This window comes from Rhagoletis zephyria, unplaced genomic scaffold, assembly GCF_001687245.7.
Source record: "Rhagoletis zephyria isolate East Lansing unplaced genomic scaffold, Rhagoletis_zephyria_1.1 Rzeph_scaffold_00158, whole genome shotgun sequence".
NCBI lineage: Eukaryota > Metazoa > Arthropoda > Insecta > Diptera > Tephritidae > Rhagoletis > Rhagoletis zephyria.
The window spans coordinates 383356-397746 of NW_016157242.1; the positions used below are offsets into that span (position 1 = coordinate 383356).

Here is a 14391-nt window from a genome sequence, read left to right on the forward strand (position 1 = left end):
ACATGAAACTACTTTAAATACTGGTACGTTAACCACCAAAAACTAAAAATCGAAAAAATTTATATAGCGCACTTTGCAAGTGGACTACTCATATGTCCTAGCTACTTAAAATTTTCCCCATATTTTAATAGACAACAAAACGGCATAGATATGTACATACCATTTTGTAAAGATGCTGATTAAAAAGTTAAAAATTTTGGTGAAAATTTTGCAGAATTTTCATAATTTTTGGGCAAAGTCGGAAATTGCGACTTATATGGTGTTTGTTGATTAATCAGCAATATTTTCATAAAAAAGTAATAAACATTAAATAAACTAAGAAATTCAAAGGACGTAGCGGGACTTTCTTTTTACAATTTTTATTATGAATGGCTTAAATTTAAGTTTTGACAAGACCTGTGAATAAATTGTATTATGGTGCCAACATACTTTATTGTTGCTTATTATTGCTCTCAGACAGGCATGTGAGAGAGTGGGTACGACATTAAAAACAGGAGTTTCGAGTATATGGACATCAAAATACAATTAAATACTTGAATTGTTAAAAACTTAAAAAACGACCGGCTTGTTCGATATAAACCAGTGTTCGTATGGAAAAATAGCTTATGTCGAAAGGCTGGCTTTAGTAAAATGCGGCTTTCCCTTTATTCTTTAAACGACAAGGAATTTTTTGATAAGATTTAATAAGAATATTTTCTTGCTAGTATCGGAACTATTTCTTGCACGTTTATATGCCAACGGTTGTTCAACGGTTCAACGCCACGGAGTAACTCGCAATCGTATGCTGTGAATGCCGATTTATACTAAAGCCAGCCTTTCGACATAAGCTACTTTTCCATACGAACACAGAAATTAATGGCATTTTCTTTTCTCGAAATAATCTTGGCCTGTTTTCTTCAGCCGTTTCACACACAGCTTCATGTGTTCATTTCTCAAAATATCGCCCTCAGCCTAAGCAAAATACTTTATGCTAGTATAGCCATTCAGGACGAAAAGTAACCTAGTACAAATGTTACAATGTAAGGCAACATTTTTCAAAAAAAAGAAAACGCCATAAGTATGTAATTGATAAATTTTTTTTTATATTCAAGTATACAAACATGACTTCTAATGTACGTATAACGACAGTTTCTTTTGTTAAACAAAAATAATTTGTAATAAATTTACCAGTCTGTTTTTGTGATTTATTTAACGAGTGGTGTAAAGCTTAGCCACGTATAATCTTTAACCAAAAAAAATTAATGAGTTTACAAGTCTTTCTACTTGCGATTTTTTTAAATAAACATGTGAATTTTAGTTGAAACATTTTAGCCCTCTTTAGCCGCTTTTTTGCCAATATAGCCGGTTGGCTCAAAAAGTTCTGGCAACACTGGCCCTCTTCATGTTGCCCGTGATTTCCCCCTGGTCTAGCCCGCGAAATGGGCTCGCTTGCCGTACGGGCAAATGTGCCCATGTCTGGTGTAATGTACATACATGCATATTAAAAACATTTTACTTTTTTGCATTTGGAACTGCCCGTTTTTCAGTGCAGCGTTGAATCTGACTGTGGTTTAAAGGAATGAAACTGGTAGCACAATTATAAAGCAGAAGTCGAAAAAGGCATTTATGTCAGATAGTTAATATGGCTGACAAAATTAGTGAAATTACCTTCTTGTTTCTACCAATGGCTCAATCATGTAAAATGAAGACTGTTCTAGCGCTGCATACACTTGTTTGATTTTATTCCGTTACATTTAAGGCAAAAACAATTGCAACCTGCGACCACTTTTTTCGTTACAGTCTTATTAGTGCCGAAAAAACCGACACCGTTCAGATGTGTACAGAAAAGTATGAATTGATAACTTACCCGTCATAAATACGACATGTCGTGTTGTTGATTCGCTTGTCGGAGTAACGACGTCGTCTGTCTTCAAATAAGTCCTTAACTGCGGTCACACCGAGCACAAAGAGAACAGGTATCATGGCAACTTCTTTGCCAAACGCATTTATCGCTGGAAACCAATTCAGCAGAACGATAAAAATAAAATACAAATTCGCAACACGATGGAATTGTTCAAGTAAATTTTTTGGTACGAAGGACAGCAGTGTGTACTTTGTCGTGCGTATTTTATTGCCCACAAAATCTTCATTCGGATGAGCCCGCTTGGGAGTCTTTGGTGGAACTGTGTGATTTGGTACGAGGACACGATAGCTTCGCTCTTCGAGTTTCTCAGTATGACATACAGCTATCCGCTTCCACCAAGGTGGTGTTTCAGAGCGACGCAAAGTGTATATAGATTCTGAACGCGATGCCTGCCTCGAATGACCACGCCCACCCCCTGAAGATGCAACAGATGGCCCAAACTCCCGACTTTCTACTTCCTCTTTGTGACCAGGTGGTAGGATAAAATCAGTTTTTGAACCAACGCGACTATGGCCTCGTGAGGCTCCAGGAGCGCCTGGTGAATCTGTAATTTGGCCATGTGAAAAAGCACGTTGATGTCCTTTCATAGCTGATTTCATTGGACGGCCTCTCGGCCCTATAATGGCACCGCCTCCGTGACTCACAGACCTTATATGGCCGCGACTATCCGTTCCCACGCTGAGGCTGTGTGATGGCGCAGACACAACAGCAACGCCAGGAATGCCCGGTGCCATACTATGGATAGCGCTTGCTCCAAGCCCACCGGCAAGGTTTATTGCTCCAGGAAATATGTAGGTATGTTCGGGTTCCTGTAGAGGAATCATTGGTGTTGCCTGAACCATCATTGATGTGGTGATGTTTGTGTCTAAATGATCGTACACAGCAGAGGTGGTGGTCATTAACGCGAATTTCGACGGAACTGAGCGCTGTTGCTGAACAACAGTAAACTTTCGCCGCAACTCTTCGGTATTCGCTGAAGGCATTATTACAAGAGAACATGTGTATGTATGTGGGTGGTTGTTATTGCAATCAATTGCTATTCGAATTGACAACTGAAGTACTATAAATCCACATTGGTGAACACCATAGCTAGAACCGTAGCGTAAACTGGTAATTTCTGAAACGAAATATATATAATGGTAAAAAAATTGTATTGGACCAAGCATCTTTACATATGAAATCGTCTACCTGAAGTCGCGGACCCATTTTAGATTATGATTTTGAGGGACTCTTATTTAGGGTCCCAAAGAACAGAATTTAAGCAAAATTAAATCCTTAGGAACGCTCGTTTCCGCCCGCTCGAATCAAGTTTTAAAAATCTGGATTTTGACTATGTTGAGTAAGCAGCTTATGTACTCAGGAATTGAGTGTGCGTAAATATCATAGACGAAACACAGCTGCGAGTTGGCCCGACCAGCTCACTCCTCATAAAAAAACTTTGCTTGAAGTTGGGAAATTTTTTAAATTCGCAAATATTCAGGTTACGAAATGAACGTGTTGCCTGCTAGATAAAAATATAAAGCTTACTTAATCTATACACTGAAGCAACAAAGTATTGGCATAGCAAATTGTTCATAATATATGCAACAATTTTTATTCTAATATTTTTCCGCCAATCTATATACATAAAAATGGTGTGAAAAATGTATAGTAATTCATCAATTGAGAACGGTTGGGCCGATTTGGCAAACTTTTTTTTTAGTTATTCGTAATTGCCAGGAGAAGGTTTTTACGAAAGAAAATTTTGGGAAACCCCTCCGGGAAAGTCGGGAAATTGGAAAAATCGAAAATTGATTTTGTTGTATGGAATTTTGTGTGCAATTCCTTCGGAATGGCATTCGAATGGAAAAATAGAAAATTCTAAGTGGAAAACTCGGAAAAAATCCGGGAGAACGCGAAAAATTTGGCTTTTTCTTCGACGTAAGCTTGGAAAATTTCGGATAATTGTGAAATTTATTGGGGGCATGAATCAATTGGGAACAATTTTCTCCTATATTTCATAACCGATTCGATTGGGTGCTGCTTTTTTGGAAAGGTGTTTAGGAGTGCACAAAGTTTTAATTTTTCCGATTGGTGGCGCAGGAGTCCAGCTACGATAAAAAAAATGCATTTGGTTCGTTGGTAGCCTTTCGCCTAGATTAGCATATAGGATCCATTTTTTTCGTTAAGTGGGCAAGGGACCGATCTCTTCGAAAGTCTTATTTATGGTCTGATTTTCTTGAAATTCGATACCCGTATTACAAATATGCGTAGAATAGGATCGTGTCGATGCTTTACAGTTCGAAAGGTGTATTGGCTATTTAACAATACTTATTACACAGGCCAACAAAAATGGGAAAACATTTGATGCAGCAAATGTTAACGTTATTTTTGCCGAATTTTTGTGTGCTGATTACGAATCCGTAAGCATAAAGTTTCCAATCAGCTCCAGATTTAAAAAAAAACGAGGTCAAAGTGTCAGAAAATCGCGTTTTTTTCAATATTTGAGAAGCTCTAGCAAAGAAACAATGGGTGGTAGAACCTTCCACTTAGGCTTTGATTAAAGCTAAAAATCTCGATCATATCCTGCAAATTCCTGCACCTTTGCTTGATGGTCACTTATAGTCATTTGTTGAACGGGAATAACTGATTTTGGGAGTACCTACCGCAATTAAGCAAAAGGTGATAGAACCTTCCACTTAGGCTTAAATTAAGGCTTGGACTTCTGACTTCAATCCCTCAAAATACAATTCCTGCACCTTGACCCTAAGGTCCCCTATAGTCATTTATTGAATAGCTAACACTGATTTTTACACCATTTTTGTTTTCAATTGCATAATTTTCCAGTATTTTTTTTATTGTTGGACGTTAAAAAGTAAATGAGTATAGGTGAGCAAGGTGCAGGAATAGTACTTTAATTTAAGCCTAAGTGGAAGGTTCTATCACCTTTTGTTTCATTGCTAGAGCTTCCCAAATATTGCAAATAACGCGATTTATTGACACTTTCACCACATTTTTCTCAAATTCTGGAGCTGATGGAAACTTTATACTTACGGATTCTTAATCAGCACAAAAAAGCCTATCAAAATCAGCTTTAACATTTGCCACATCAAAATCGGAGTCGCCCTGTGTTACCTACACTAATTATATAAAGAGAAGCTCCTTTTTATAAGAGGTGATCTCGCGAACGGCTGTACCGATTTTTTGAAATTTTGGACACCTACTGTAGACTTTCGATATATTAAGTGGCATCACCCATACNATCAGCTCCAGATTTAAAAAAAAACGAGGTCAAAGTGTCAGAAAATCGCGTTTTTTTCAATATTTGAGAAGCTCTAGCAAAGAAACAATGGGTGGTAGAACCTTCCACTTAGGCTTTGATTAAAGCTAAAAATCTCGATCATATCCTGCAAATTCCTGCACCTTTGCTTGATGGTCACTTATAGTCATTTGTTGAACGGGAATAACTGATTTTGGGAGTACCTACCGCAATTAAGCAAAAGGTGATAGAACCTTCCACTTAGGCTTAAATTAAGGCTTGGACTTCTGACTTCAATCCCTCAAAATACAATTCCTGCACCTTGACCCTAAGGTCCCCTATAGTCATTTATTGAATAGCTAACACTGATTTTTACACCATTTTTGTTTTCAATTGCATAATTTTCCAGTATTTTTTTTATTGTTGGACGTTAAAAAGTAAATGAGTATAGGTGAGCAAGGTGCAGGAATAGTACTTTAATTTAAGCCTAAGTGGAAGGTTCTATCACCTTTTGTTTCATTGCTAGAGCTTCCCAAATATTGCAAATAACGCGATTTATTGACACTTTCACCACATTTTTCTCAAATTCTGGAGCTGATGGAAACTTTATACTTACGGATTCTTAATCAGCACAAAAAAGCCTATCAAAATCAGCTTTAACATTTGCCACATCAAAATCGGAGTCGCCCTGTGTTACCTACACTAATTATATAAAGAGAAGCTCCTTTTTATAAGAGGTGATCTCGCGAACGGCTGTACCGATTTTTTGAAATTTTGGACACCTACTGTAGACTTTCGATATATTAAGTGGCATCACCCATACATATCTAATTTTTCATACCGTATATCTCTTGAAGTATTTGTGGTAGTGTCCTGGAAATTAGTATATGGATTTTGGTGCTACTGGAAAAGGGTGCGTTGTGCTTTCCAAACATATTGAAACTTTTACATATCGGTAAATATATACACCCAGAATACAGTGTTTTTATCTTTTTCATAATAAATTTTTGTGCTAATTTTTTATAGAAATATAGTTCATTTTGCATCAAATGGCACCAAATTTTGAGTGTGCAGTTTTGTAACTCACTCAATTTCAGTACCACAAAGTGCAAGTTTTAAATGGCTATAAGTTCCCGTTGATTTTTGAGAATTTTTTTCGCAGATGATGTTGGATATTGATAGTTAAATATACATACATAAATGAAGATACTGGAATCATTATTATGGAGCCATGTTACGCTCTAAAAGAACAAACTTGACCGTATGATCTACGATTTAAATACTTTAATTGTTTTGCTTACAAGGGCGTAGCCAGCCTTTCACCTAGGGGGCCGGAGTTTATATAGAGGGAAAAAATGTTTTTAACTAATTTTTTTTTTGTGTATATAAATAGAATTTTTTGGTTTTAAGAAAGTATAAGTTTTCTGGTATCCTTTACAACGATAGCAGTTTCCTAAAGATCCGTTTGTAATTTTTTTGTTTAAAATATTTTTTAAAAAACAAAGGTATTTTTTTAATTTTAAGAGTTTTTTCTCAAGTTTTTATAAACGAAGTATACAAATATGCATACCAGAAGAAAATGGGTTTAATCGCCTTACAACGATACTAAATTTTTAAAAATCGGATAGAATACCTATCCAGGTATAATATTTGTACGGCTGGATTTTTCTTTAAGGCGACAAACCCCTAAAAATGCGCGAGGCACTTGTTTGACTAAAGTTTGCAAAACGCAGATTTTATTGCGGATTTCGGCAGAATATCGCTTCGTTAATAACATTTGCTCCACAAGTTTTTCAATCAAAGAATATTCTAGAAATGGGCGTGGCTATATTAAAACCAAAGTTCAAAAATTTAAGCTTTATTGTGGATTTCGCCAGAATATCTATATGCATTGAAAAAGTTGGGGAACAAATATTGTTAACGAAGCGATATTCTGCCGAAATCCGCAATAAAATCTGCGTTTTGCTAATTTTAGTCCTGCAATTGCCACGCCCATTTCTGTGGTTTGTCGCCTTAAAGAAAAATCTTGCCAGACAAATATTATATCTGGATAAGTATTCTATCGGAATGCGCAATAAAATTTTACTTTTTGCAAAAACCCGATGTTTAACACCTTACCGAATATATCTTAACATAAGTTTTCGAAAAAAATTACAAAAAATTGTTGATTCTCAAAAAATAAACCATCTCGTCATAAAGAAAAATATTTTAAAAATATAAATAAAAATTTTTTTGAACCACGTTTTTTATAGAGAATTAAACAAGGACTACGATGGTATAATTTTAAATCCCTAATTTACTGGTCTTCACTATGCAAATCAACTTCATAAAGTTCAACTGTTAATAGCTAAGTTAGCTTTAGGACAATCTTGACCATCTTGTATATAGAAATGGCAAGCCCGTTTCTTAGCTTTAAAATGACGTTAAGATGAGATCTCTACGATCAGCAGAACCCGAGATATAACGATTTGAAGAAGTACATGATTAGTCAGAATCACGAAAAAATGCAAACTTTTACAGATCATATCTCCGAAGAAAAAACTTTCTCGAACACGTGGTAGCTTATTTCATGTATAGAGCCCACAAAAAAAAATTTTAAGCGAATCGGTACGAAATCCGTACGACTTAGAAAAGAATGATATAAGAAATAAATAAATGAATTATAGACATATGTAAATGTTATGTACCAATAAGTTTAATTTCTTAAAAGTAAATTTAAATCAATTAATTACACATGCCATTTTTTAACAGCTGACCACACATAGTGCGGGTCATTTTTGTTTACAGGTTCCTTGCATAACATTATGCCATTGATACTGTCAATCTTAAGTTTATTTCTTAGTTTAGTTTTTATCAAAGAAAGCGTTGAAAATTTGCGTTCTACAGCCGCAGAGCCATGTGGTAATGAAATTTTAGTAAACACAAAATTGGCGGGATGCATGAAGCTATTTTCATTCATTCCATTTTTAATAGAATAAACTTTTTCCCAAAATATATCAATATCCAGATCGCTGGAAATATCAAGCTTACTTAGCCTCAGTAAAGTCCACTGCGTGGTTTTTATATCAGGATCGCAATCTTTGATATGGGGAAACTTAAACAAAAGAGGTCAAATTGGTAAATCTTCGTTAGAAACTACGTCAGATGGTCTCATTATTTGTAAAAGTTTTATATCTTCACGCTTGAAATCAAAACTTAAATTTATTTGGTCCAAAAACTCTATGTAATACTTTAATATATTGGTTTTAACTTCAAGGATTCCAGAACATTACTTTTCATAAACATCTCAGCTTTCGTTCCAACAAAAATGTCAGATATTTAACATGATTATATTCATTTTTAAAATCAACATTAATATGTTACTGATCACATCTTTTTCAATAAAGTTACTCAAAATTAAGAGATAATGTGCTTTGATAGTTGCATATAAGTATGGCAAACGAGAGCTTTCAGCTTGGAACTCTTTGTTAAAATTGTTAATTATGGGAAAAATTAGCGATAGAAATAAAAAATAGCATTTGGTTTTGCAACCCATTCCTTCTGCCAGGTCTGCAGATCGCATACCGTTTACTTCGTAAAAGCAGGAAATAAAATAAAGTTTCAAACTATCCCATTGCTGAACTATTATTTTTTTATTAATAATAATCCCATTCCCGCCCATTATTTTAAATTTTTGCGCCGAGTCACTATTCAGCTACAGAACCAAATTCATCAGCTGATTATTATTTATTTATGTCAGTCAATCATTTATTTATAGAGGATAGTATCGCTTTCTTAATGCTGAAAAGCGAATCAGGTATATCAAATGTGCTGGCATGAGATTTAAAATCCTGGCATAAGCAACGGAGTGGCTCGTGAAATTCAAAATTAGTTTTACAAGTTTTCAAAAATAGGGGACAAAAGTGCCTTGATACCCGGCAGGGAACATTAAGGCTAACTTCACCCAGAAGAAGCGGACTTGAAATTAAGCCTGTCAGTAATTTAACCATAAAATCCATCGTGTTTGAGATATGCCCAAGATTTTGTGGGATTTTACCGAACAGTAGTCCTGAAATTCCTTCAGTTCATGTAGCCTCTTTGGACTGTGGGAAAAGAAACTATATATGTTGCGGCACAGTGTCTCAATGCTTTTCGGCAATTTTTTACAAGCGTAGCTTGAGCAAAGTTGAAGTGAGTGGCATGTGCACTTTATATAAAATAAATCGGTTTCCACACTCAATAATGTCTTCAGCCCGCCCAAGTATCCAGCAATAACATTGGCTCCATCATTGTCAAATGTTTAAAAGGTACAATTGGCAAATATTTATATGCAAAATGATATTTGAAATATTTACTTTTATAATAAAGACTTTAAAACCTTAATTCAACTATCCGACCAAAATCTTACTTTGCCGACCAACCTACCAAATGAAAAAGAAGCGACCAAACTTTGTCGGGAAAGACCAACAAGAGCCAACACTGGTCGGTAGAGTTGTCAAACTATCGATGGCACTAGCGATAGTATCGATAGTTTCAACTTTTTAGGCCAATCAATACTCATTGATAGTTTTTTCTTATACTATCAAAAATATCGATAGTTTAGTAAGACTATCGAACTATTGTTGGTAATACCTGAATTTTTTAATTTGAATTAAAAATTTTGTTTTTTAGTGTGATGCCGACGTCATATTCAAATATGCACGCATTTAGCCCAAAATACATACATATGTTAATCGTAAATCCTGTTTTGTTTGTATAACTTGTGTTAGTTTTTGAATTTCTAAAAAGAGAAGTATTTTGGCTAAGCAGTTACTTAATTTTGAATGATTATAACTTTTATAAGATAATATTTATTTCACTATGACCTGTAAAACAAAGCAACCTAACTGATTTAGCGATAGTGCTATCGATAGTTTTATTTTTTTCGAGACTATCGTGAATATTGATAGTTTTTCTGAAAACTATCAAAACTATCGATGGCGTGACTATCGATAGTTTGACACCTCTACTGGTCGGCACGCTATAGAACAATTGTTCATGCTCACTTCACACGTATTCTTACGCTCTATCGTTTAGTCGTTGGCGAGACAGCGACGAATCAGCACCGCGGGTGGCTGCAGTGTTGCCAGGTCTTCGGCATGAGAAAACGCCCCTCTTGGTCTGAAAAAACGTCGTTTTCTACCCAAAAACGTCTTTTTCAAACGTATGCACAAAGAATTGTTCTTATTAAACTTTCATTGTATACAAAGGTACATATGTACGTAAGGTATATTAAAATATCATTTGCACACATTTAAAATTCATTCTAAACTGGTTTGAGATCGTTAATATAAATTTCATTTTATACATACACTTGTGATCAGCTGATTAAGTCATCGATTTCGGCTGTTTCTTTTTTGTTTATTTAATGTTTATTATTTTTCCATAAAAGCCTAGCTCATTATATAACAAACAAAATATAAACCCACATCTCAAACTTTGTGCAAAAATTATAAAAATTGGCAAAATATCAGCTAGATTTTCAACTTTTTATTCAGATTTTTTAGAATTTTTTTGAGTATGCAGGTTGATAGCCCATTAAATTCCAGGGCAATAATGTGCAAGTTTTAAGTTGTTAAAGAATCGCGTTGATTTTTAATATATTTTTTTTTCTTGTAAACATTTGGTTAAGTGGTTTGTTGTCGAAAATCCTAAATTACGTTCTGTTAAGAAGGAACATAGCAATATTTCAGCCTTTTTACGTTCATTACATTTTCAATAAGGGGCCCCATGCGACTAATTGTGTCATTTTCGTTATGCGCTTAAATAAGGGTTGTCATCTGTGTCGACAGAATAAATATTTTTTGAAGCAGCTGCTGCAAAAAACAAAGCTTGTAAAGATTTATTAAGAAAACAATTCAAAATCAGTTCTACTTACAAGATTTAGTAACAGAGAAAAATTACTGGGAAGTTAAAAAACGTAATTTTTTACACAAAAAACGTCCAAACGTCAACAGGATAAAAAAAAAACGTCCAAATGACGTTAAAAACTTCAACCTGGCAACGCTGGGTAGCTGTTCTGCTTTGTTTCACGAATGTAAAGATGCTTTGCGAGAAATATGTAGGTACGTTTGTAATGCATGAAAATGCTTTTGGTGGAATGAAACGCCTTTTGTGTTATAAGGCATTTAAAACAGGAAACATGCTTTTAAAAGACGTTTTTTAATATTTTCATAAGGATATGGAAAGTTTCGATTAACACAAAAGACATATGTGTATGTATTTGTGAGCCTATCGCTAATTTACTTCAATACTGTCGTAACTAACAAACTTAAAATTCGAGAAAAAGGGCTTTAAAGTTTTGGATTTACATAATATGTATATACTCCCATAGTAAAAAAGTAATACATATTTTGTTCTAGTGAGCTACTGGTAAATGGTACAGCTATGAAATTTTTACTCAAAATAGAAGAAGAGTTTACGTTTATTCTTGCATACGATTTTTTCTTTGGCGTTACGACGCTTTTTTAGTAAATCAGCGATACACATACTTATGTACTTATATAAAATATATTTCCTCTTGCGCTCACCAACACGGCCACAGTCTTACTTTTGCCGACCCCTGGCTTAAAACGATAATATTAAGAAATGCGTGAGCTGGACAAGGAGTAGAAGGCAAAGACATCACAGCGCACGGAGGTGCGCGCGAGTGACGAAAGCAGCCACAGTAGCATGCTGAAATGACTCGCTTATATATACACGAGATTTGGAAGTTTTTATCCAGACGTCCAATCAACATGTTTGAGGTATCGTTGTAAAGGCCCTGGAGAGTGTGTCCAGAAATGGTATTCAAGCTTCATAAACGATTAACCGGATTCTTAAAAATTAGGCGTTTTTTTTGCTTTTGCCGGTTTAAGGGGGCATGTGGGTACACCCAACATATTTAGTGTTATTCTATAGGCCAATACCTTTCAAACGATACCTTATATATTAAGTTCCGGCTACAAGTTGGAAAGATATAGAGGAAAATGTGTTTTGGTTCGTGTCTCCGCTACAAGATGCTTTGGTATGTATGTGGCGTCTGTACGTGCCTTCATTTAATTTTGTTCAAACTTTCAGGAATTAAAGTACAAAAAAAACTAAGAAGGTTTGGTTCCAGGATGTCTTGATTCGTATGCCTTTGTGGGCGTGGCTGCTGCCTGAAACTCGAAAAAAGGCAAATTTTTTAAACTACCACTGAGGCCGCACTACTCAGTCCATATCATTGATGTGGATATCAGTAGAAGGGTCTTCAAACAAGCTATTTAACGCTATCTTTTGCGTTTATAAAATATAAATATGTTATAACGTTATCGCCTGAAAACTAAAAATCGGGCTGCTGAAAATATACATTTCGAGCATTTTCTCAAAAACTGGCCAGTCGATTTTATTCTAAGTTTCCACAAATCTAGCCCAAAACCTTAGCTTTCATCTGGTATATAGCCTATATCTGGTAAACTCTTGTTCTGGAGATATTGCTATTCGAATTGAAAAAATGTCGCTCCAAAAAGGGTCAAATGGTTAAAAATTAACATATCCGTTACTTTGGTTACTTTAAGATATAAAACTAACATACCCAGTACCCCGAAAAAAATTACCCATTCCCCGATTACCACTTAAACCGAAATTCCCTGCAAATCGGGGAATTTCCCGCGAGTTGACAAGTTGAAGGATGCAGCTGTGCTAATCACTTCGTACATGTCTTGGAAACCACAATTTATGTGTATTTTAGAGTTTTGTTTTCAGTCGTATGCCGAAATTGCAACATTTTTCCCCATTTTAACAGGCGGTATGTACACAGTATTTAACTATGCTACATGGGTTTATCACCCGCACTTAACCAAACTGAGAAGACGCGTACAATATTACCTACAGTTGTACATAAATATGTATGTATAAATGCATTTAGTTCACCCAATGTGCCGCTACTACTTACATACATATGTATAAATTGCCACAGAGCAAAACTACTTGATAAAAAAGCATTAGTTTAATAGCACGAGTGCAACACCGTACACGTGATAGAAGTAAAATTTCTTCTGTTTATTGTATCCAAAGTTGGTACCAAGTTGATAATTTTTATCACTTTATTGTATATGTATAATGTATTATGTATTGTATTTGTATAATTTTTTTTAATACAAAGGATATGATCATTCTTTTTCGCTTTATTCCGTATTCGAAAAATTATGTGTTTCAATGGACACATCGATTTGAATACATAGATTTAGATAATATTTTTAGCAATTCATTTGAGAAAAATAAAACATTTAGATTATTGTTTGTATTTTCGTCGATTTTAAATTTGCTACCCTAAAATAATTGATATCAAATAAAACACCTCTTTGTGGTAAAATTTTCGAGTGACGAAAGCTGAACTAGAAATACAAAATTTATGATATCAATTTCGTGACGAAAATTATACTCATTTTTTAACTGCCTTTGAAACGTACGGAAAATCTTTTTTATTTATTCGGAGCCTTGCGAGAATCCGTTTACTGCTAGAAACACAATATAAACTAAACTAGAAACTTTTGCAACGATTCGTATGAATGAAAAAGATTTTCCCTATGTTTCCAAGGCAGTTAAAAAATGCGTAGAATTTTCGTCACGAAATTGATATCGTAAATTTTGTGTTTCTAGTCCAGCTTTCGTCACTCGAAAATTTTACCTTTTATTTATGTTTATTTGATTTACCGCTGAAACATTGAAATCTAGCCTATTAAAAAAAAAACAAATGCATATCCGTACGTGTGTCAACTTAGCACTACACTTTTCGAAATTGGAAAAGTTAACTACGGCATTAATTGCAGTGTTTTTGTTGTGGAAAGAAAAAATTTGTAGCTCTCGTTTTTAAGAAAAAAATGGTATGTAGTGCTAACCACCATACACCTAGTCGATAGAATAGAGATATTGAAAATGTTATAACGGCATTAATTGTAGCTTTTTTGTTGTAAATTTGTTGTGGAAAGAAAAAATTTTTAGCTCTCGTTTTTTAAGAAAAAATGGTATGTAGTGCTAACTTGACACCATACACCTAGTCGATAGAATTGAGATATCAAATATGTTACTATGCCATTAATTGTAGTTTTTATACATGAGCGCACTTGTGCACAAGGGTATATTAATTTTGTTCACATAACGGTTGTTTGTAACAGCCAAAACGAATCGAGATAGATATAGACAAATGTATACATAAATGATCAGGATGAAAAAAGAAATCGATTAAGCCATGTCTGTCTGTCCGTCCGTC

The 14391-nt window shown here is 34.7% G+C and overlaps 1 protein-coding gene across 3 annotated transcripts in view; it reads right to left on the reverse strand.

Moving 5' to 3' along the window:
- LOC108354668 (probable phospholipid-transporting ATPase VD) overlaps positions 1-14391 on the reverse strand; it is a 361569-nt gene that overhangs the window by 344735 nt on the left and 2443 nt on the right. For all 3 annotated transcript variants that reach the window (XM_017605863.1, XM_017605848.1, XM_017605855.1), the window contains exon 2: positions 1847-3020. In XM_017605863.1, coding sequence (XP_017461352.1) covers positions 1847-3020 — 1174 coding nt within the window. The remainder of the gene's footprint in view (positions 1-1846; positions 3021-14391) is intronic.